Below are 21,884 nucleotides of genomic sequence, written 5' to 3'. Positions count from 1 at the left end.
CATTTGCAGCAAATATCCTCCCTGCCACTTTTAATAGTACAGACAAAGCCCAGGGTCACTGCAAATCTGGAAAATCCAGGATGCTCTGGAATTTACTGTCTGCTTAGATCTGCCCAGAGACAGTGGAATGGGACCCTGAGAACCCAAATCTCTGGCTAAGCAGAAAATAATGCATCTTAACAAATGAGTACCATTTTCTGCAACCAACACCCCCTAATATCCTTGGCCAGAATCCTGTTGGGGATTTTGTCTTCACAAGCAGATTTATGGCTGTGGGAATTAGAATAAGGCATTTCCATAGTGTCTATCCAGTAAAGGCTGCTTTATTAAAGTTCTTTTGCTAAAGAGCTGTTACATGACTATGTAAGGAAGTTAGCAAAGTGAGCAATGCTCTTTGAGACGGGTGCACATTGGTTCCATTGTGCATTGAGACACTGGCTAGGGAAGACCAGTGCACATCAGTAGAGCCTGATGTTCATCAGAACACTCTTGCTGATGTCCCGTTACAGATCTTAGCCATTCATTAATAGGATTTCTTTGTACTTCTTCCTTGGAGCAAAGTATATATATGTAAAGTTACATAGCATATACAGTGTGCCCTCCCCTTATGCGGGGATCCGTTCCAGATCCCTCCGCATAAGGGGAATTCAGCGTATGCTGAAGCCCCATAGGAAGTAATGGGGCTCGTGCCCATGGCGCGCAGTGGCACGCCCCATTAGTTCTTCCGGGGCATGCGATGGGCTCTTCCAGTGCAAATTTCAGCCGTACCATGATAGATAATCCCAGCCTTTATCTTTATACATGGGAACAGTTAGCCAGTGTGGTGTAGTGGTTTGAGTGTTGGACTACAACTCTGGAGACCAAGATTTGATTCAGCACTTGGCCATGAAATCCACTGGATGACCTTGAGCAAAGCACATGCTCTCAATCTCAGGGGAAGGCAATGGAAAACCTCCTCTGAACAAATCTTGCCAAGAAAACCCTATGATAGTATCTCCTTAGGATTGCCATAAATTGGGAATGACTCAAAGACACACAACAACAACGAACCCACAGCAAAACTATGCTGGTGTGACTTTATACTATGCAAACCCCTCCACCATTGAATCTTTGCTGTATTTATATCAAGTTTCTAAATCTGTGGATGGCTATGAGATAATATCAATTCACAATCACATCATAAACCTGTGAATGCTGGTTTTCTGGGTTTTTTATGCCACTATCTGCACTCATATTAATATTCCATCATTTTACAGAACACCTTTTGCATTTCACAGCCACAGATTTCCTTCTATGGGCCCACTCTCTATTCTCCTTTGCAACTATTGCAGAAATAATGCAGTTTGACACTGCTTTAACTGCCATGACTCTATGTTATGCAATTCTGAAATTTGTAGTTTTGTGAGATATTCAGTCTTCTCTGTCAGACAGCCTTTGTGCCACAATAAACTACAAATTTTAGAATTCCATAGCATTCAGCCATGGCAGTTAAAGCAGTATCAAACTGCATTGTTTCTGCAGTGCAGAAGGAGTATAAGTTCCAAGTGCAAACTGTAGTTTCCACTCAATTAACTCAGCAGTGTTAGAGGGAAGAGGAGGAGTAAAATCCTGTCATTCCCAGTAGGCTCACACAAAAGCAAACTGCTGCAGCCTCACCTGGCTTATGTGTTCATCCTCATTAATAATGTTTGCCATCTTGATCACACTCCAATGTGGCTTGGCCACGTGTTTCCTGGTTTTCATCTGTGAAATGTTGGAGAGTATAGGTTTTGTTTCTTTCTTCCTTCGAAAAGGGCAGGTATGTGTACTTGTGCAGTTCAGAACTTGTGAAACAACTTGGAAATGTGTTTTTCTTTTTTCACTACAAATCCCAGCTGTTGGCTATTTCAAGCATGGATTCTGAGAGTTAAAGTCCAAAAAAAAGTAAAAATTCCTTGTTTTCATCAAGACATAGGCTTTTCCTGAACTTCACAAATTCATTGGAAACTGAGGGAAAGAGTAGGAAACAAATAGAAGCAAGTTGACCTGGAAGCATACTAATGAAATAAGATCACAGTCCAAAGTTCTAGGGATCACCAGCTAGGGAACATTTTGGGAATATTTTAGGAATATTCCCCCTTGGCAGGGAGAGGCAATTGAAGCAATGATTTTTTAAAATCCATAACTTATGACCAGTAGTGTATTAAGCAAAGTGCAAGAAGATTCCCAAGAGACAATTAAGACTTTGATTCCAGCCTCTCTCTTCACAAACAAGATTAAGGATATAATCTTCAGTCTGTATACATTGGGAAGTAAGTCCTATTGAAATTAAAGCAATTTACTTTTAAGTAAACATGGTGAGGACTGGGCCATTAGCCAACCTAGCTCTCCTTTATTAATTAAGGAAAGCTTGGAGTTAAGTAGCGACTGAGACAGCAGAGTCAATGGACAGCAGAGAGACTAAGATATGAAAGAATCTCCTTAGCAATCTTAGGCAAAGTTTATATTTAATTTTATATTAGTGATCCTTTGGGATTCAATAAACATTGATTAGCCAACCATTTATGCAAAGCAGCTGTGGACTCTTAAGATATCTGGGTTTTTGTTTTGTTTTTCAGCTGCAAAATCAGCAAATTCTAATCCTGGTGGTGAATAACATTTCTTTTTCCAAGATCCATTAATTTTGGAGTGTTCTGAATAGCTGGCAAGTGAAAGGGAAAAATTTGTGAAGATAATGGAGGATTAGAAACATTTTTTTAAGAGAAAAAAACATTATAGGCCTTTGTCATTGCAGAAAAGTCTTGCAACCTTTCCATCCTATTTGTAACTGGAGTGTAGGATTATGAGTAACGGCACACCCTGTCTCGCAGGGTTGTGGGCTTCTTAAGACCAAATCACAGAGCAGGCTGAGTCATAGCATCCTCTGTTCTTCACTTCCTCCTCCTTTTCTTCTCTCTTCAGTCTTTATGGGAACCTTTTTGTAAAAGCACCAGAATTTCTTGGGTAGAATATCCAGAGCCATTTCTCTATTCCCGTAAACTGCTCTGAGAAGGAAGGATTAACTCCTAGCTCCCCCCTGAGGACAGAAGAATGCAGAACATTTCTAGAAGAGGTGGCCAGTTTTCTGTATCAGCCAATGAGGCAAACAAATGGATCCTAGAATTATAGAGTTGGAAGAAACCACAAAGGCTTTGAAAAACAGAGGTTGGATGGACATCTCTCAGTGGTTTATTTAGCTGTAGATTCCTGCACTGGTAGGGAGCTGAACTAGATGGATTGTGAAGTCCCTTGCCACTCTACAATTCTGGGATTCCAGGAGTATATTAAAGGGATGTAGTGGCTTAGTGGTTAAGATGCCAATTCTGATGATAGGAAGATAGGAAGGTTGACAGTTTGAGGCCCGAGGGCTGCATGATGAAGTGAGCTCTTGTCACTAGTCCCAGCTTCTGCCAACTTAGCAGTTTGAAAGCATGCAAATGCAAGTAGATAAATAGTTACCACTTCAATGGGAAGGTAACAGCATTTGGTGCAATCATGCTGGCCACATGACCACAGAGTCGTCTTTGACAACACTGGCTCTTCGGTTTAGTAACGGAGATTACCAGCACCCCCTGCAGTCAGTTATGACTAGACATTCATGTCCAAGGATATCTTTATCTAGGAGTATATTAAGAGCTAGGTGCTCAGCCATGACAATTCCTGCTTAGCCATGGCAATCCGCTGAGTGACCTTGTGCAGGCTGCAATCTCTCTGCCTCAGATGAATAAATCTTGCCAAGTAATGTGGTCACCATATGTCAGAGCCAATCTGAAGGCATGTAACAACAACAAATGTAATTGGTGAAGTCCCAAATGATGGCAAGTGCTGTGGGACTAGACAAGATATCAGCCCCAGCTGATCCTGATGACCCTGATGGAATGTGTGGATGCTTTAAAAATACCCCACTATTCTGAATGCTGGTACCAGTTTTGTTTTTCTGGAACCTTTGCCAGTCTTAGAGACTCTTTGTCTCCTGGCCTGGAACCATCCCACTCAATAACTCTGTGTGTGTGTGTGTGTTGTTTTGTTGCAGGAACCGCCTCTGTTGCAGTAGCTGGAATCTTTGCAGCCTTAAGGATCACAAAGAACAAGCTTTCTGACCATAAATTTGTCTTCCAGGGAGCTGGAGAGGTAGGGCTCATGTTCCTTTGAGGGAAAGCCAAAGAAAATCACCACGCTCCCGTGTGCTTTCTGAAAACAAGAAACAATAGAGCAGAAATGTAAAAGCAGGGAAGTTGTTGTAAGCCTTGGGGGCAGGGATTGTTCTGAGCTTCTCTCCCTGCAGGCTGGCCTTACAGAAAGAGATTACACAGCTGTGAGGGAAATGGCCCAGAACGACCCTTGTGTTTATTACTTGGGAAATGAGACTACGTTTTTTTGCCAAATCTCTAAAGAACCAAAGACCCTGCAGGGTTTTTGTAGAGAATGAGAACTGATCAATGGCAACCTATTGGCTTTTTCACTGGCTTCTGTTTTGTCTAGCCAGTGAAGTAAATGTTGACTCGTTCATGGATTGTTAAATTTTTCTTACATGACCACTTGAGTTATGTCTCTATCTGGGTCTCTATCTGTCTCCAGCATGATATAGTATAAATGTGATGTAGAGCCAGCATGGTGTAATGGTTTGTACATTGGATGCATTGAATGCTGGGAAACTAGAGTTCAGATCAGCCATGGAAACTCACTGGCTGATCTTAAGCAAGTCACATTCTCTTAGCATTAGAGGAAGGCAATGGCAAACCTCCTCAGAAGAAATCATGCCAAGAAAAATTAATGAGAGATTTGTCATAAGTTAAGAGGTGACTTGAAGTCACATAGCAACAATTCTCCTTTGATGGTCTTTATGAAAGAATGCATTGATAGTAGAAACCTGGGAAGAGGCAGTATTTATTTATTTACTTTATATGCCACCTTTCTCCCGGGATGGGACCCAAGGCTGCTTAGTGTATCTTTGGTTTTCATAAGAAAACCTTGAGCCTTAGAGTTCACTGGTCCAGATTGTCAAAACTACTCTGGAAAATAACCTTTTGCCACTACCTATCGATTTGCAGAGTGCAGAAAGACTCTCCCCTTTATATCCTTGCCTGTGTACTTCAAATCCTACATGTCAGGGAAGACGTCCCAGTCATAGAATCCACCCTGACCAGAACACAGGTAGAGAAAATGTTAAACCTATTTTAATTATGGAACATATCAACATCTAGAACAGGTAGTCATAACCCATGCTGACATCTTTGGGCTCACTGATTCTTCTCTTCATCTTGTAACACACTAATTCTTTCTGTCATCTAATCCACAAACTATCTCTGATCTTACACATTCACTTTCTCAACTGACATTGAAACCACTCATAGTCCATTCTGATCTCTACTATCAATCAATCTTCCATTCATTCATTATTTGGATTGGGATTGAGAAATGTTCATACTCAGGGTAAACTCATTGCAAACAATGTGGTTTCTGTAGGTCTTCACTAAGCATGATTAAGTCTAGATATAACTCTGTTTATAGACATGGATGTCACTTAGGCCTTGTCTGCATGGGCCAAATAAAACTTACTCCCCCATCCTCTCACTGATGAGTCTGGACAATGCACAACCCAAACTCCGGTTCTGGCGCAAACAGTCCAGACAATGTCTAGCTAATTCAACACTGGACCTGGGATTTACCTCCCTTATAATGGAGTAACTCACTTTTGCTCCAGATCTTCCTAGAAGATCCTGAGTGCTCAGTTAGGACACTGGGCAGATGTTTAGAGTGTGCCACCACAGTAGAACTTGTTCACTCTTAGGTCAGAACAAGATGCCCAGCCATGTGATTGAGGCTTGGTGCCTCATTCTGATCTCAGAAGCAAACGACACTCACCAATGGCAGCAGCGCCAGGTGGCACAGCAGAACATGCATGAGGATAGCCACCTGGGTTTGCAACAGGAACACTCAGGTAACAGTGGGACATCACGGCCCTTCTGGGGCCAGAATACTCTGAGCTGCTCCCAGAGTATTCTAGCCAGTGAAGACACCACTACTAAAATGAAGACATTACCATCTAAGGTGCCTAATATCGACTTAAGAGCCAATTTTGGTGGCCCATCTCGCAAAGCATTGGCTACAAAATATGGCAGCCAGGCTGGTCACTGGTACCTCCAGGGCCAGCCATATTACACCCGTGCTTAAAGATCTGCATTGGCTGCCTATTTGCTTCCGGGATCAGTACAAGGTGTTGGTGATTACCTATAAAGCCCTACATGGCTTGGGCCCAGGATACCTGAAGGACCGCCTCTCCCCATACATTCCGCCCCGCACCCTCAGAACTTCTGGGCAGCAACTACTCAGGGTTCCAGGGACCAGACTCTCCTCCACAAAAAGGAGGATGTATTCCAGCGTCGCCCCTGCCCTTTAGAATATGCTGCCCACAGAGCTCCGCTCGGCCACCTCCCTAGTTCAGTTTAGAAGGGACTTGAAAACCTTCCTATTTCGAGCTGCATTCCCTGAATGAGTTCCTGATGGCCTTCCTCCCTCTTTGGTCGGCAAGATGGCTGGCTGATGGGGTTTTGACTTGTTTTTAATATGTGTATATTATTGTATTGTGTTTGATTTTATTGTAATGTTCCACTGATCGATGGAAGGGCGGTATATAAATAAAATTTTTATTATTTTTTTATTTATTACTCTGGTTGCAATTGGCAACCGATCTTTTCTAGCCTTGCAACACATGAGATCCTTTTGATATTTTTTATCAATATTGTTTTATCAAGAAACTTCATGAAATGAATCAAGGACTTTTCTACAGATAGAATATCTGCTTTCCCAATCTGCATTAGCTTCTTTCCTTCCTTACTTAAGTAACTTCCAGTGTTTGGAAGATCAGCAGTTAAGTTGTCACGCCTTAGTGGAAAACCACCTGCACTGCTAGTATAAAATTCCAAGTTCAGTCATCTGGAATCTCTAAGTATAAGCCTTTCATATCAGGACAGATATGAGACAGTGCAGAGCTGAAACAAGCCAAAGTCGACCATATTGTGCTTGATGGTTTGGTTCAATCCATAACATTACGTTCCTTCTATCGTTCCACAGAGAAAATGATTGCTTGTCCTATCTGTATTTTCAGGCTGCTATGGGCATTGCTCATCTGATAGTTATGGCTCTAGAGAAGAAAGGCTTCTCAAGAGAAGAAGCTGTCAAAAAAATCTGGATGGTGGACTCCAAGGGTCTCATTGTCAAGGTACTCCTGAAGATAAGAGGCCTGATTTCTGTTCATGTTTTGCCTTGTAGAAATTACAACATTTATTGTCCTAATGCAAACACATAACATTTTAAGCACAGTAGACATAATTTAAACATTTTTCAATTGAAAATGGTTATTACTAAATTCAATTAAATAAAATATATATTTTGTCTAATGTGAGGAATCTAGGAACAAATATTTCTTTTCAAATTGTTAAAATGGTCCAGTTTCATTTTTTAAAAAAAAGACAGGCTGGATGGCTATCTATCAGGATTGCATTAATTATGTATTGCTGCATGGCAGAGGGTTGGATTGGATGGCCATTGTGGTCACTTTCAACTCTATGATTCTATTGACATCTATTGGCTAGCATCCATGTCATTACTAGCATGCACATACAGGTATGCATCAATCTAACATGACAAGCCAGCATTCAACTTGCTGGTATTTATGTTTGTATTGCAAGTTACAAAAGTCCATTCATGGTATGGATATTCAACACATAGTGGTCATCCACAGAATCCTTGTCATCTCATTTCAGATGAAAACTTGACTCTGGCTGCAAAAGACCTCTGAGCATTGGTATATATTATTCACTTAGATTTTCTTAACCCCTGAAGGACCTGAGATGAACAGCAAAACTTTATAAAATCCCAGTGAAACCAGCAGAATGAAATATCCAAGAAATATTAAAATAATTTGTGTCAAATTTCAAGTGATCCAGTCTCCCTTTTTAACTGTTGCTATGGGCATCAAATGTCAGTACAGCAAATAATTGTCTTGCAGCTCTTCAGATTATGTTCAGGATTTAACTTCATTGAACCTCCCAGTGAAAGGAATTTCCCACCATTCATAGGGCAGCCATAAAGGAATTGACAACCAAGAACAAGTCAAACACATTTGAGACACAGAAAAAATAATTTCAGATGTCTGATGCTAGTAAAGCTGATTGCTTTAGTCTTTTCTTTAAGCTGCTATGACTTTTTCCTGTGTTGTGGAGTCGAAAACTTTCATGGCTGGCATCCATAGTTTTTTGGGCTATGTGGCCGTGTTCTAGAAGAGTTTCTTCCTGACGTTTCACCAGCATCTGTGGCTGGCATCTTCAGAGAATGCTTGCCTGGAAAAGAGTTGGGTATGTATGTATGTGTGTATATGTACACACACACACACACACACACACAGAGTGTCACCCTGGGAAAGGAGGAGTAATTTGCATGTATATTGTTTTGTTGCTAATGTCAGGCCTCAGGATGGGAGTATATGCAAAGGATGACACAGTACACACACACACACACACACATATATATATATATATATATACACACCCAACTCTTTTCCAGGCAAGCATTCTATGAAGATGCCAGCCACAGATGCTGGTGAAATGTCAGGAAGAAAACTCTTCTAGAACATGGCCACATAGCCTGAAAACCCTACAAAAAACTATTTTCCTGTGTTGTTTATCTCACAGGGTAGGAGTCACCTGAACCATGAAAAGGAGATGTTTGCCCAGGATCATCCCAATGTGAAGACCCTTGAAGAAGTTGTGCGGACAGTAAAACCAACAGCCATTATTGGTAAGTGAAAGGTCTACCCTGAGGTTTTTAGCTATGGGGAGGGGAGGAAAGAAGAATTATGTCACAATGACATATTTGTTCAGTCCTCAAATTTTTAGCATGGCGGAGAGTGAGATCTTGAAAATCATTCACACCCAGAACTCTTATATTTACTGCATTTGCATTCCCTTGGTAACTTTACGTGTCTTTTTTCTTGAGATATCTAAACTTTATCTCTAAATGTTCAACTGAAGTTTTAAGTTACTGCAATGGTAGAGATTTTGGGACTGAAGCATTGTTATGGTGCAATAATTCATAGTGTCAGCACCCCATTCCTCCTATACCACACCATACAGAATCCTTAGTAATGGCATTTGTTGTTCTAATATTACTTATAAATCATAATTCCCACATATCACTGAATGTAATGACAATAGTTGCGACATAAATAACTAGCAAAATTAAAATTATACCTTTAAATTACAATATCATATGCACAGACAAAATGTATTTACATGTACATAGTGGTGGTGGTGGTGGTGATGATGATTATTAATATTATTAAACTTTATTTCTAGAGCGCTATAATTATACATAGATGATGATGATAATTCTTACTCACTTCTCCTTACAGCTCAAGGCAGATTACAACCTAGTTAAAACAGAATCATCACATAAAATACACATATTAAGCTGCACCTCTATGCAATATTTATATTACCATATGTAGGACAATAATTAAATATAAAATTCATGATTAAATACTGCCGGAAGAGATGGGTCTTCATATGTGTCTTATATTCCAACAGATGGTTTAGCTGTCAGATCTCTTCAGGCTGGTCATTCCACAGTCTTAGGGCAGCCGGTGAGAAGGCCCTCTGGGTAACGGCTGCCAGTCAGGTTCTTGCAGGCTGCAACAACTGCCCCCCAGAGGACCTCAGTGTTGGGGCCGATTGTATGGGAGAAGGCAATCCTGTAAATAACCTGGGCCCAAACCATGTAAAGCTTTAAAGGTCACAACCAACACTTTGTACTTTGCCTGGAAACTAATTGGCAACCAATGGAGTGACTTGAGTATACATGTAATATGTTCACTCCTGGATGTTCCTGTAATTAATCTGGTTAAAGTGGTTAAAGTGAAAATTTGGTAAGATATGCTGTTTTAAAGACAATTTAAAACAAGTTCAAAGAATTATCTTCCCACTGAGCCTCACCCCACTTACACAATCTCTTCTGCTGAATTCCAGCATTTTAAAGGGATATACACAAACACCACAGCCCATTTCTGCCCAAAGGCAGGAGTTTGGAAAGCAGTGGTGTCACCCTTCCTTAGGGTGTCACCTGGTGTGGACCGCACTCCCTGCACCTCCCTAGTGATGCCCTTGGCTCTAGGTGTTGTTGTTGTTTTCTTTAGGTTTTCCTGTACCACCTCCCTTCCTTCTATCTTTTTCCCCCCAGCAATGTTTTGATCCTTGCCTTCTAGCCATGGTTTGGTGCCATTTCCTAATTCACTGTAGTGGGGAAAGACAGTGATTTTTTTTTATTGGACTAAGAAAACAGGCAGCACTACCTGACTACCACAACCAAGAGACAAAAAGAGATGGGGAGAGGTCTTGCCTTAGTACTGGCATGTTCTACTAAGTGGAGCAAAATAAGCATTTATAGCTATATAATATTTGGGCATGTGGTTAATTGTTTCTCAAAGGAAATCTCCTCTTCCACATCTCATCACTGCTCCCTCAATGTTTTGTACATCCTGGAGCCTAACAAATTCTCTTTGGATGTATGTGTGTTTAAAAGAATGTGCTTCTTTTAATCTACAGACGTGTATACTTCTCCATACCTAAGGAGTCTGCCAGATATGTAGAAGCTACTTCCTTGTTTTTGGGCAGCTATATTTTGCTTCCAAGCTCATAGTCTTTTCTCCTATTTGCTATTAGATTGAATGGTGAATGGAGTAACAGACTTCTCATCTTCAAAGAAAAAGCAGCCAGAGTCAGATTTACAATTATTTTTGCAGAAAGCAAAAGTGGGAATCATGCAACCCATGGGATGTTAGCAGTTAGAGTATTTCTGATGTGGCTCTTACATCTCTGGAGTGTGCCAGATTTCTCAGGTCTTTTTTAAATCAGATCTAAAACCATTTTTGAGAGCCAAAAGCATTACTGTTGTATGGTTTCAGAATAAAGTGCTGTTTCAAACCCCATCACATCATGAAACAGCTGGTGCTAGAAAGTAGTGATTGGAATGTCATATTCTGCGGAAATGGGTTTGTGCGACCCCCCCCCCACACACACACACCTTTTGGGATCAGGAGGACCTGAAAATGCCCCTCTGACCTTCTACATGCACTTTTCTCAAACTAAATATATATATTAGAAGTGGAGGTTACAATCTGGGGCAGGAATCTGGCAGGTAATCTTCCATTTCTCTTCCCGTTCATACTACCACTGTTCATTTATTACAAATTTGTATCACCTCCTTCTTTTAACAGGCTAAACACAGGTCTGTAAATCTAATAGGCAGATAGGCAGCTTGCATACAGCCTCCTAAACCAGTTTTCCTCTGTTTGTTGTTTTCTTTATTTAAAAAAAAACTTGTAGGTGTGGCTGCTATTGCTGGAGCGTTCACTGATCAAATTTTGAAGGACATGGGGACATTCAATGAGAGGCCAATTGTGTTTGCTCTCAGCAACCCCACAAGCAAAGCCGAGTGCACGGCTGAAAAGTGTTACCACTTAACAGAGGTAAGGCAGTTGCTGGGTTTACTTTTAAATATCCCTCTCTCATATTGCTGTTACAAAGGTAACCTATGGGAACTTTTCATGGATCTTTTCTTGTTCTGTTTTCAGGGACGAGGTATTTTCGCAAGTGGGAGCCCATTCCCAAAAGTGACCCTGCCAAATGGGCAGACCTTCTTCCCTGGTCAAGGGAACAATGCATACGTTTTCCCAGGTGTTGCTCTGGGAGTTATTGCCTGTGGAGTCCGGCATATCTCTGATGACATCTTTCTCACCACAGCAGAGGTTTGGAGTCTTCTTATATTCAGCCATCATGCAGAATGAACGTTTCATAGAATCATAGATTTAGAAGGGCTTTCATGGGGCATAAAATTCAACCAGTCTTCAGTGCAGGAACTGCAGTTAGAGCATCCCCACAGATAGCTGTCCAGCTACATTTTGAAGATGTCCAGAGAAACAGACCCCACCACCTCTCTAGGTAACTGGTTCAATTACCAAACCGCTCTTGCCACCAAGTAATTCCTTCTAATGTTCAATCAAAATCTACCCTCTTATAAGTTGGCTCAGCAATGGCTCAGCATATCAGATGCTGACTCTGATGACTGCAAGTTTGGCAGTTCAAGACCCAAACACCGTGTGATGGAATGAGCTCCCATCACTAGTCCCAGCTTCTACCAACCTAGGATTTTGAAAGCATGTAAAAGTCCAAGTAGATAAATAGGTACCACTTCGGTGGGAAAGTAACAGTGTTACATGTAGTCGTGTTGGCCACATAATCACAGAGTCATCTTTGACAACGCTGGCTCCCTCGGCTTAGTAATGAAGAGCACCACCCGCCTACAATCAGACAGAACTTGACAATCATGTCAAAGGGGAAACCTTTACCTTTGTATGTTAAGACCATTACACCTGGTCCAAACCTTTGCAGGAGGAGCCTGCAGCCTTCTCTCTCTGACAGCTCCATAGATATGCCAAGGGATGGAAAAGGTTGGTAGCATGAGTTTTCGCAAACATCTGATGAAATATATTTAAGTCTATGAAAGCTTATGCTACCAATGTCTTCCTCTCATTTAGTCCCAAAGGTGATACAAGATCCCTTTGCATACTGATCCAGGCTAACACAGCTGTATCTTTATATTCTAACCCTATAGATACTTAAAGAGTGCCATCTTCCCTTCAATTTTATCAGTTAACAATATAAAGGACTGCATCTACTATCTTTGTTGCCACTTATACTTGAACTCCCTCCTTAAACTCTTGCTTTCCCTTCCTTGTACTCTCACTTCAAAGCCTACCTCTTCTGTGAAGGCTTTTTCTGAACCTCTGCCATCTTTCAAACATTGTTCAGGTGGGAAAATACGTTTGTCCCTGAACGTTCCCTCAATACAGATCTGCGCCACTCATAATTCCCTGCCAAATGTCTGTATAATATCTATGTTTTGTTGCAGTCACGGGTGTAGCACTGATGTGAGCATTTAAAGTATCTTTGATGTTAATGTATAGCCCTGGGATTTATAGTTCTAATGGTACATTGGTTTTTTCTTAGAATGCATGTGTCCAGCTGTGAGAATGGATTAATTAAAGTTCTCTGTAGCCATGATCGGGCAAAGGAGAAGAGAGGCAGGTCCCAGCCCTGCACCTGGAGGTTGTTAAACAATTAGCTAAGATGCCTCCTTCCCCCTCTTCTTGGTGCAGATCAAGAGACACAGAATGACATCTTCTCTGTTAAGTAGTGCTGAATATTACACTACATAAGAGGCTAGCCGATAAGGGATTGGGGCCCTGCAGACCAGTCCGCAAGGACACTCTGGGTGTGGATGAATATTCACAAGCATGGGTGAGTGCGAGTGGGGGTCTTCTGCCTCCAGAATGGGTAGAGACACCTTGTCTGGTTTCCCTCATCATGACAGGTTAAAGCTAAAGTGTATGAGCGTGTCTTGCTTTGCTTTTTCTTTTGCCTTTGCACTTGCTTGTTGAGATACTTACTTACTGAAGATTTTCATACCAGTGCTTACCATGGGGTAAGTGCTGGTAAAACGCTAGTAAAACAGCAGAGAAGCTTGCATGTGTGAAAGCCTGATGCACTTTCTAAATGTCCCCTCGCCTCCAGCATCTCTGAATTGTTCAGGAAGCAGCCATTTCCTATGAACGGAAACTTTGCATTAATGGGAAATGGCTGCTCCCTGAATTATTCAAGGACGCTGGAGGTGAGGGGACAATTCTGTGACATTTAGAAAGCATGTCAGGCTTTCACACACTCATGTTTTCTTGACATTTTACCAGTGTTAAGCGCTGGTACAAAAATCTTCATTGGAAACTAAGGGGTGGAATGATGAGTGTATGTCTTTATTTCTAAATAAACAGCCCTTCCAGAGTAGAACTGACTGACTGTTTCTCCGATTCCTCTCCAAACCCACCTGTGCTCTGCTAGTGTGACTCTTGAGCTGGAGGGAAACACTTCAGACCAAGCATACGTTGTGGGGATTACAATTGACACAGCAAGCAATGTGGAGTGGAAGCTGATAATTTAGCAGGTCAAGTTCTGGAAGGGGAGCAGTGTCTCTGAGGTTGGCATAGAAAATACTTGCCCCCCCCTCCCCCAAGTCAGCATGAGGAAATTCAGCTGAAACAGGTTTATAATGTGCTCTCTGTGTAAGAGGAGAGTTGTAGAGAAAATGTGACTGCTAAGCTGAAGAGGAGTAGGCTTAGTGTGAGTGTATGCCTTTATTTCTTTATTCTTCTACATAAAAGCCCTTCCAAGACCAGACCTGGCTGATTTCAATTCAAACCCACATGCGCTTGACAACTGAATAAATTGTGGGCAAATACAGTTACAATGGCACACATTTACTCATTCACAAACAAGTCTCATTCATGTTTCAAATGGAAGGTCAGTGTATGAATCATGTTTGGTGACACATTCAGGGATAATAGAAAAGTATGACTATGTGTAATTTTTTGCTTGTGGTGGATGGAAAAATTCAACCACTTTATTTATACCACACCTTTTTGCCATGGACTCTAGGTGGGGTCTGGGGTGCAAGATAGCAGTAAGAGGGCAGCACCTTCATTTGCAGTGACCCCCTCCATGCCACCTACTTGTTTTCAGGATAGGCAATCCCACACACGCATTGCTATTCGGTAGCCAGAGGAGAATGAGGATCACTCAACCTTCAGCCTAAAGGGAGCAACAGGGATCCCTCAGTGGCCCTGGAAAATGACATCTTCCTCCGGCCTTGAGCAGATCATACTTTCTCAGCACTCTCTCAGCCTAGAAGATAGGCAATAGCAAACTTCCTCTGAATAAATCATGCTTGCCAAAAAAAAATTGCCCTGCGTCAGACTTTACTTAAAGGCACATAACAATATAGTGGACTCTTGGTATCCACTGGGGGTTGGTTCCACGACCCCTCATGGATATCTAAATCTGTGGATGCTGAAGTACTATTTTAAACAATGGCTTAGTAAAATGATGTTCCTTGTATAAAATGGCAAAATCTATGTTTGCTTTTTTGGAATTTATATATTTTTTGAATATTTTCAAGATGTGGATGCTTGAATCCATGGATAAAGAAATCATGGATACAGATGGCTGACTTTATATGCAAGATAGACTTTAGTTTATCTCACTAGTATACCCCTTTTGATATACAAATTAAGTGCCCACCACTTTATACGTGAGAGGGGACTACTGAACAATAGATATGGCAGCCTCTTTAATATCTAAATCAGATTTGCATTCCAGTTTGCTTGAGATATGCTTACAAAGAAATGCAATCTGTGATTAGCTTTAATGTAAAGGTAGGAATGTTGCAGCTCTCCAGATGTTTTCTGGACTGCTATTTGTCGACCATGCTTTAGCTAGATAGTTAGACCAAAAGGTTGCAAGAAGAATCCAGACTTAGTCTCTTGCATCTACACATAAAAGAATGAAGTAGCATTTGGTGGGAAATGCCTGAGATCCTAAAGAGAAGTTGAAGGCTTTCATGGCTGGCATCCATATTTTTTGTGGGGTTTTTGGGCAATGTGACCATGTTCTAGAAGAGTTTCTTCCTGACGTTTCACCAGCATCTGTGGCTGGCATCTTGAAGAATGAACACCACAGCCCATTCCTGCCAAAAGGCAGTTGTTTGGGGAACAATGGTGTTATCCCCCTCCTTAGGCTGTCACCTTGTGCAGCTCACACCCCCTTAGTGACTTTCTTAGTTGAAGGCACATTCCTAGAAAGAGTCTAGATTTAGAGGCCTTACACAATTGTTTTTGAGGATGCAGTGTTGTATTACTGCTGGATACACAGTGTTATCAGAGAGTAACACAACCTTTTGAAAACTATTGTCTAGTGTGAAGCACTCTCTTTCCCCCCCTCTCCTAGTCAATTGCAGAAGAAGTCACGGAAGAGAACCTTGCTGAAGGAAGGTTGTATCCACCTCTGAGCTCCATTCAAGATGTCTCCTTCAAAATTGCTGTGAAAGTAAGAGTCCACAATATTTTGGTTTAGATGATGTGGTATGTCAAACTTTTTCCCAAAAACAAACTCCTCTCCTTTCCTCCAAAGTGACGTGTAAGTACCGAGGATGCAGGCATGTAAACAGCACAATCACACACCAACCAGACTTACCGTAGTCACAAACACAGGAGGAAATTGGGATAGAGTTTGCTGGGGTCCTCTTCCTTCCCTTCACAGCAGTGATTCACAAGCTTGTTCTCCAGGCAGGGTTGGACTTTGATTTCCAGATGATTAATGGTCAGAGATTCTGAGAACTGTAGCCTAATATCTGGGAACACCTGTTTGGAATTGCTGCCCCATAGCACTTCTGCATATAGAAGGTCCACTGAGTTAAGATGTATAACAGGTAAGGCTATAGTCATATTTAGAGAGGAAATGAATGGGATTTAAGTCATCTATGACTGATTTAAGCCCCATTAATTTCCATGGGTTGGTTGGTTTATTTATTTATGCATGCATGCATGCTCCAAGCATGACTGCAGCCTCAATCCTGTTGCTAGACCCAACTAGAGTTAAGACACGTTGAAATCATTTGTTGAATTAGGATTAACAGTTATGTAAATCCCATTGATTTCACTGTGTCAACCATAGTCAAGCCTATCAGTAGGATTCAGGATTAAATCTAGATTCAACCCATTAAAAATATATATAGTGGGAGGCAAGTGCACATCTGCCACACCTAGTCAGGGCCAACTGAAACATGGTTAGCTAAGAACCAAGCAGGGAAGAAAGGGATAGGTTCTGCTGAGTTCTTCCTCAATCCCCATTCTCTTGTAGTTGTGCCACAGGGGAGGTGGATACATATATCAGTGCCATAACTTCCAAGTGTTCCTGTTTAGTGAGGACAGTTCATCCCACTTTTTCAGCTGCTTCTAAAATACCCCTGTTTTTCTCTGCTCATCCCACTTTCATAGAATCATAGAGTTGGAAGAGACCACAAGGGCCATCCAGTCCAACCCCCTTTCATGCAGGAAATCTCAATCAATTTCTCCCTTTATCTTCTATTTACTTAAGTTGGTGCAAACAAAGTTCAAAATGCAAAGTAGCAATAGCAATACATTTCTATACTGCTTATCAGTGCACTTAAGAACTCCCAAAGCGGTTTACAAAGTATAAGCTAATTGCCCCCAACAATCTGGATACTCATTTTAGCGAACTCAGAAGGATGCAAGCCTGAGTCAAATTTGAGCCCTTTTACTGGTATTGAACTTGCAACCTTATGGTTTGTGAGTGAGTGGCTGCAGTACAGGCATTTAACCACTGCGCCACCAGGGCTCCTTTTTGCACTCAGTTCAGATAGATGAAAGGTGATGGAGTCTTGCACTTCCCAGTAGACTCAGGCAAAAGTAAACTGCTTCATCCTCTCCTAGCGTGTATATTCTTCTTCATTAATAACTTTTGCCATCTTGACCCCTCTCTGATGTTGTTTGGCCTTACACGTCCTAGTTTTCATATATGAGGTATTGGAGGGTACCCAACACTGGGGCACATTTGGTCTCCTAGATGCTTAGAACAACAACTGTGTTTACCTGATGTGTATTTATACACAATTTTTTCCAGTTAGTGCTATCTAGAAGAATCTGGGCAATGAACTGTGTTTGTAACAAACAGAGATAATATAGAATCCCACACTGAGCAAAGCTGAATTCTATCGGCTTTGTAAATTATGCTTATTGAGCTTAGTGTGTTTGTTCCTGAATATTACATAGCTTCTACTAATCCTGGAAAATAGATAAGATCTTGTGTGAGGGACTGAGGCCTTGCCTCAACTGCTACAAAGTCAAATCAGCACACACTGCTTGATAGCTGAATTTCACTTATCTTGGCCCAAATCTAACCCTCTGTCCAGTGCCATTTCTCTCTTTTGTTTTTTAGGTTGTTGACTATGCCTACAGACACAACTTGGCCTCGTGGTACCCAGAACCAGAAGATAAAGAAGCCTTCGTTAAATCCCTCGTTTACAGTCCCGACTATGACTCATTTGTTATAGATAATTACCAATGGCCACAGGAAGCCATGCAGACTCAAAATATTTAATGTTCTCTTGTGGGGAGGTGGGGAGGCCCTAAAAAGACTCTGACCTGGTGACTGTTACATCTCTACCAGCTTGGATATGAATGCACAGAATCATCTGCTATAAACAGAAGGGTGAAGAAGCACCCATTTTTCCTTTATCCAGCTGTCTTTCTCTCTCCCTTTTTTTTTCATTTTTACGTATCTGAGCTAGAAATAGTGCAAAGTCAACAGGAGCCATTTTGCATCCCAACCACATCTATGGGCATGCCTAGGTTGGCTCTAGAAGGTTCCATCCTGAGTGCTTCCTCTCCTAGTTTAAGCATCACCACAGAGTTCATGGAAAGTGTGCTGTTGGTCCCTGCACATAAACCCCAGGAGTTCCCAACCAAACTGTGATAACCCTATCATCCTTCCTAATGCAAAACTCTAAGCAAAACCCATCATAGTTGGGGTTTGTGGACACTGGGAGATGTTTCCTTTTCTTAAATTGCTATTTTTTTTCTTTTTTTACCCACTGCTCAGATAAAGTAAATGCATTCTTGGCCTTGTCTACATGAGTGATTTATTCTGGGCTTGCTGCATCCTGTTTGCATGATGCGTGGCCAAAACCCCATATTGGGTTCAAACTGTCATCACGATGTCTGCACCCAGTTCAAGGCATCTGCCTTCTAACCCACATTTAAATAATGATGGAGGCTGCCTTTTCAGTTGCCATCCCTGCAAGCTGTCTGGTGTCACCATTGTGGGCATGAGTCACTCTAAGATTAGAACAAAGTACTCAACATCTACAGCATGGCTGGGCACTTGGGCACCCTGTTCTGACTTCATCAGCATGTGGGAAGGCAGCTGCCTGTCTTTTGCTGTAAAAGCCGAAAAGTAGTATCAAAATAGAGCAGGTAAGGGGTGAATTTGGGGGGGGGGGGGGATTCAGGGCCAGAATACTCTGGAGACAGCCAAAAGAGTAGACCTGCCCCTCTTAGCTCATTCTCTAATCCTCTTTTTACAGGAGCTGCAGCATATATTGGGAAATCAATTGCTTCTCTACATTTAACAGCTCATTTACTCTTCAGATTTAGCTTCCAAAACAAATGCAGAAAACAGGCAGCTATCCTGAATCACAGGCATAATTATGCTATCATGACTAAGCTTCATCCCTTGATCTTACCCCTGCAACCCACCTTAAAACGCAGCCAGCTGCACCAAGTAGTGGAATTCTGCAATACTGGTGAGTGAGGGGCTGCAGGACGATGTGACCAGCCCCATCCCGCCAGCAAACAGTTGCAACAGAATCCCACAGGGATCCCTATTTCTGCTTCTTGCACTGTAACTCACTGGTGAGAGGAGGCTGGGACATTAGCAGTTATAATCTTGGCAATGGTACCATGACCATAAATGTGAATAGAAAACAGTTACATGGGCTAGGTCTATAACTGACAACATCATAACTGACAGGATGTTACCCATAATCTAACAGCAGACTTGCCACCCAGCATTTACAACAGCATTTATGGGGTTCTTTGCAAGGATACAATAATGGCAAGCATTATGAGAAAGCATTACAGATAATCATAAAATTGTGATCTCAGGGACTAGTGGGTTTTTTTGGGGGGGGGTTATCCTGGTGTTTCTTTTTAATGCAAATCAGCGTCCAGAGCATCTCATCTACCCTGCTTTCTGGATTCAGTAGAAGATAATATGTATGGAGAAGGATAGCTATATGCACATTGTGCGTGTGTATGTATGTGCCTTCAAGTCATCTGTTGACATATGGCGACCCCATGAATTTCTTTTTTTATTTATTTTTATTTTATTAAATATTTTAAAAGTATAACAGTCATATCCTCTCATTATAAAAAAACAAAAGATCATATAAAAGATTTGTAATCAACACTCTGAACTTCCTTGGTAACTTCCTAGGATACTGACTTCACTCAGTCACACTATTAATTTTGTTTTAAACTGAACTCTAAATAATTATAATCTATTGAATCCTTCAAATTATCTTAATTATATTTTTCCACACATCCAAATATATTAACGTTTAATACTTTTTCCTGTTATCCTATTACCTTACTCATTCTAGATTTTTTTCTATCTATCTTAACTACTGTAACATAACTAATCTAGTCACTGTTATTATAATGGCTCTATATATATTCATAGTCATATAGATAACTAAAAATACACCATAAAAGGAAACATCTATTTATCACAATTCATCAATCTAATTTCAAATTCTATCTATTGTGTTTCTATAACAGTATACATATTATCTCCTTTTAAATTACTCAGATATTTTCTCCCGCTTTCTCATTCCTCATAAAACTCTTCCAAAGGTTTATCCTTAACCAAATGTCAACTTCTCCATCTCATACAGATCTAGCATCTTCCATCTCCATTCCTCAATTCCTGGACAATATTCTTTCTTCCAATTCTTTGCAAATATCATTCTAGCTGCAGTCAAAGCAAGCAGTAAGACTTTTTCATTTATTCCCCCCCCCATATTTTTGGGATTCAACCATATTAAGGAGGTAGAATTTAACGGTCGGTCTTCCTTTCAGTCCAAAGATTTTCTTCATTTCTATATGTATCTTTTTCCAGAATTGTTTTGCTATGGGGCAATTCCACCACATATGAAGGTAACTACCTATGTCCTTTTTACATTTCCAGCAGAGATTTTTGTTTTGCGTAAACATTTTTGCTAATCTATATGGGGTAAGATACCACCTATACATGGACTTATATATGTTTTCTTTTACATTCACACTTGTCAACTGTTTGATTTTTCCCTCCCAAAGATTTTCCCACTGATCTAATTGTATAGTTTCATTTATATCCTTAGCCCATTTAATCATGAATTCTTTTATTGTTTCCGATTCCAATTTATATTCCAATATTAATTTATATAAATTTGATATTTGTTTATCTGGTAGTTTAATTATCTTTTCTAATTTTAAATCACCTTCACCAATTCCTCCCTCTCTCATATCAAACAAAAAACGCTCTCGGATTTGTCTATAGGCAAACCAATTAGTATACATTTTTTCCAATTGAAGTTCTTCCTGAGATTTCAATATTCTTTTCCCATTAACCATCCATTATGAAGCCAAGCCCTCCCTCCAGTCCATCTGCCTTGGTCCAGGCCTTGGAGGTAGAGAGGAACTGCTGGACCTCTTACCCTTTCCCGTCACCACTCCCTTCTCCTTCTGTGTCATGTCTTTTTAGATTGTAAGCCCGAGGGCAGGGATCCGTCTAACTAAAAAGATTGTATGTACAGCGCTGTGTAAGTTTACAGCGCTTCATAAATTAAGGTTAATAATAATAACAATAATAATAATAATAATAATAAACCAATTTTGTAATATCATTATATGTCACCCAATCATTCTCTTTATATTGCTCTCTACCGAACATAGCTTTGTTTGTCGACACCCATAAAGGAATTCTAGGGCACCATTTTTTCTTATAATTTAGCCAAACTTGTAACAGAGATTTCCTGATAATATGATTGTTGAAATTGTTATCTACTTTTATTTTGTTATAAAATAAATATCCATGTAAGCCAAATTTCAATTCGAACTTTTCCAAATTTAAATTTCTTTTATTTTCTAGTCTTATCCAATCCAATACCCAATCTAAAGTACAAGCATTTCAAATTTGGTAATGCCAATCCCCCTCTATTAACCGAATCATATAAAATTTTCATTTTAACTTTGGTTTTTTTTCTGTTCCATATAAATTTGGAGATATCTCTCTCCCATTGTTTGAACAGAATTTCACTAATTATAATCGGGAGATTTTGGAAGAGAAAAAAAGTCTCCTGAT

General features: G+C 40.7%; 1 protein-coding gene across 2 annotated transcripts in view; it reads left to right on the top strand.

The window, feature by feature from the left end:
- Positions 1 to 18,601, top strand: part of ME3 (malic enzyme 3) — a 133,292-nt gene extending 114,691 nt beyond the window's left edge. For both annotated transcript variants that reach the window (XM_042459094.1, XM_042459095.1), the window contains 7 exons: positions 4,052 to 4,149; positions 7,127 to 7,240; positions 8,712 to 8,817; positions 11,400 to 11,542; positions 11,648 to 11,821; positions 15,909 to 16,007; positions 17,919 to 18,601. In XM_042459094.1, the coding sequence (XP_042315028.1) occupies positions 4,052 to 4,149; positions 7,127 to 7,240; positions 8,712 to 8,817; positions 11,400 to 11,542; positions 11,648 to 11,821; positions 15,909 to 16,007; positions 17,919 to 18,080 (896 nt within the window). In that variant the 3' untranslated portion in view covers positions 18,081 to 18,601. The remainder of the gene's footprint in view (positions 1 to 4,051; positions 4,150 to 7,126; positions 7,241 to 8,711; positions 8,818 to 11,399; positions 11,543 to 11,647; positions 11,822 to 15,908; positions 16,008 to 17,918) is intronic.
- The last annotated feature ends 3,283 nt before the right edge of the window (positions 18,602 to 21,884 follow it).

Source organism: Sceloporus undulatus, chromosome 3 (genome assembly GCF_019175285.1).
Source record: "Sceloporus undulatus isolate JIND9_A2432 ecotype Alabama chromosome 3, SceUnd_v1.1, whole genome shotgun sequence".
Lineage (NCBI taxonomy): Eukaryota > Metazoa > Chordata > Lepidosauria > Squamata > Phrynosomatidae > Sceloporus > Sceloporus undulatus.
Note: the sequence above shows the minus strand (reverse complement) of the source record. Positions and strands in the feature narration are given on the sequence as shown.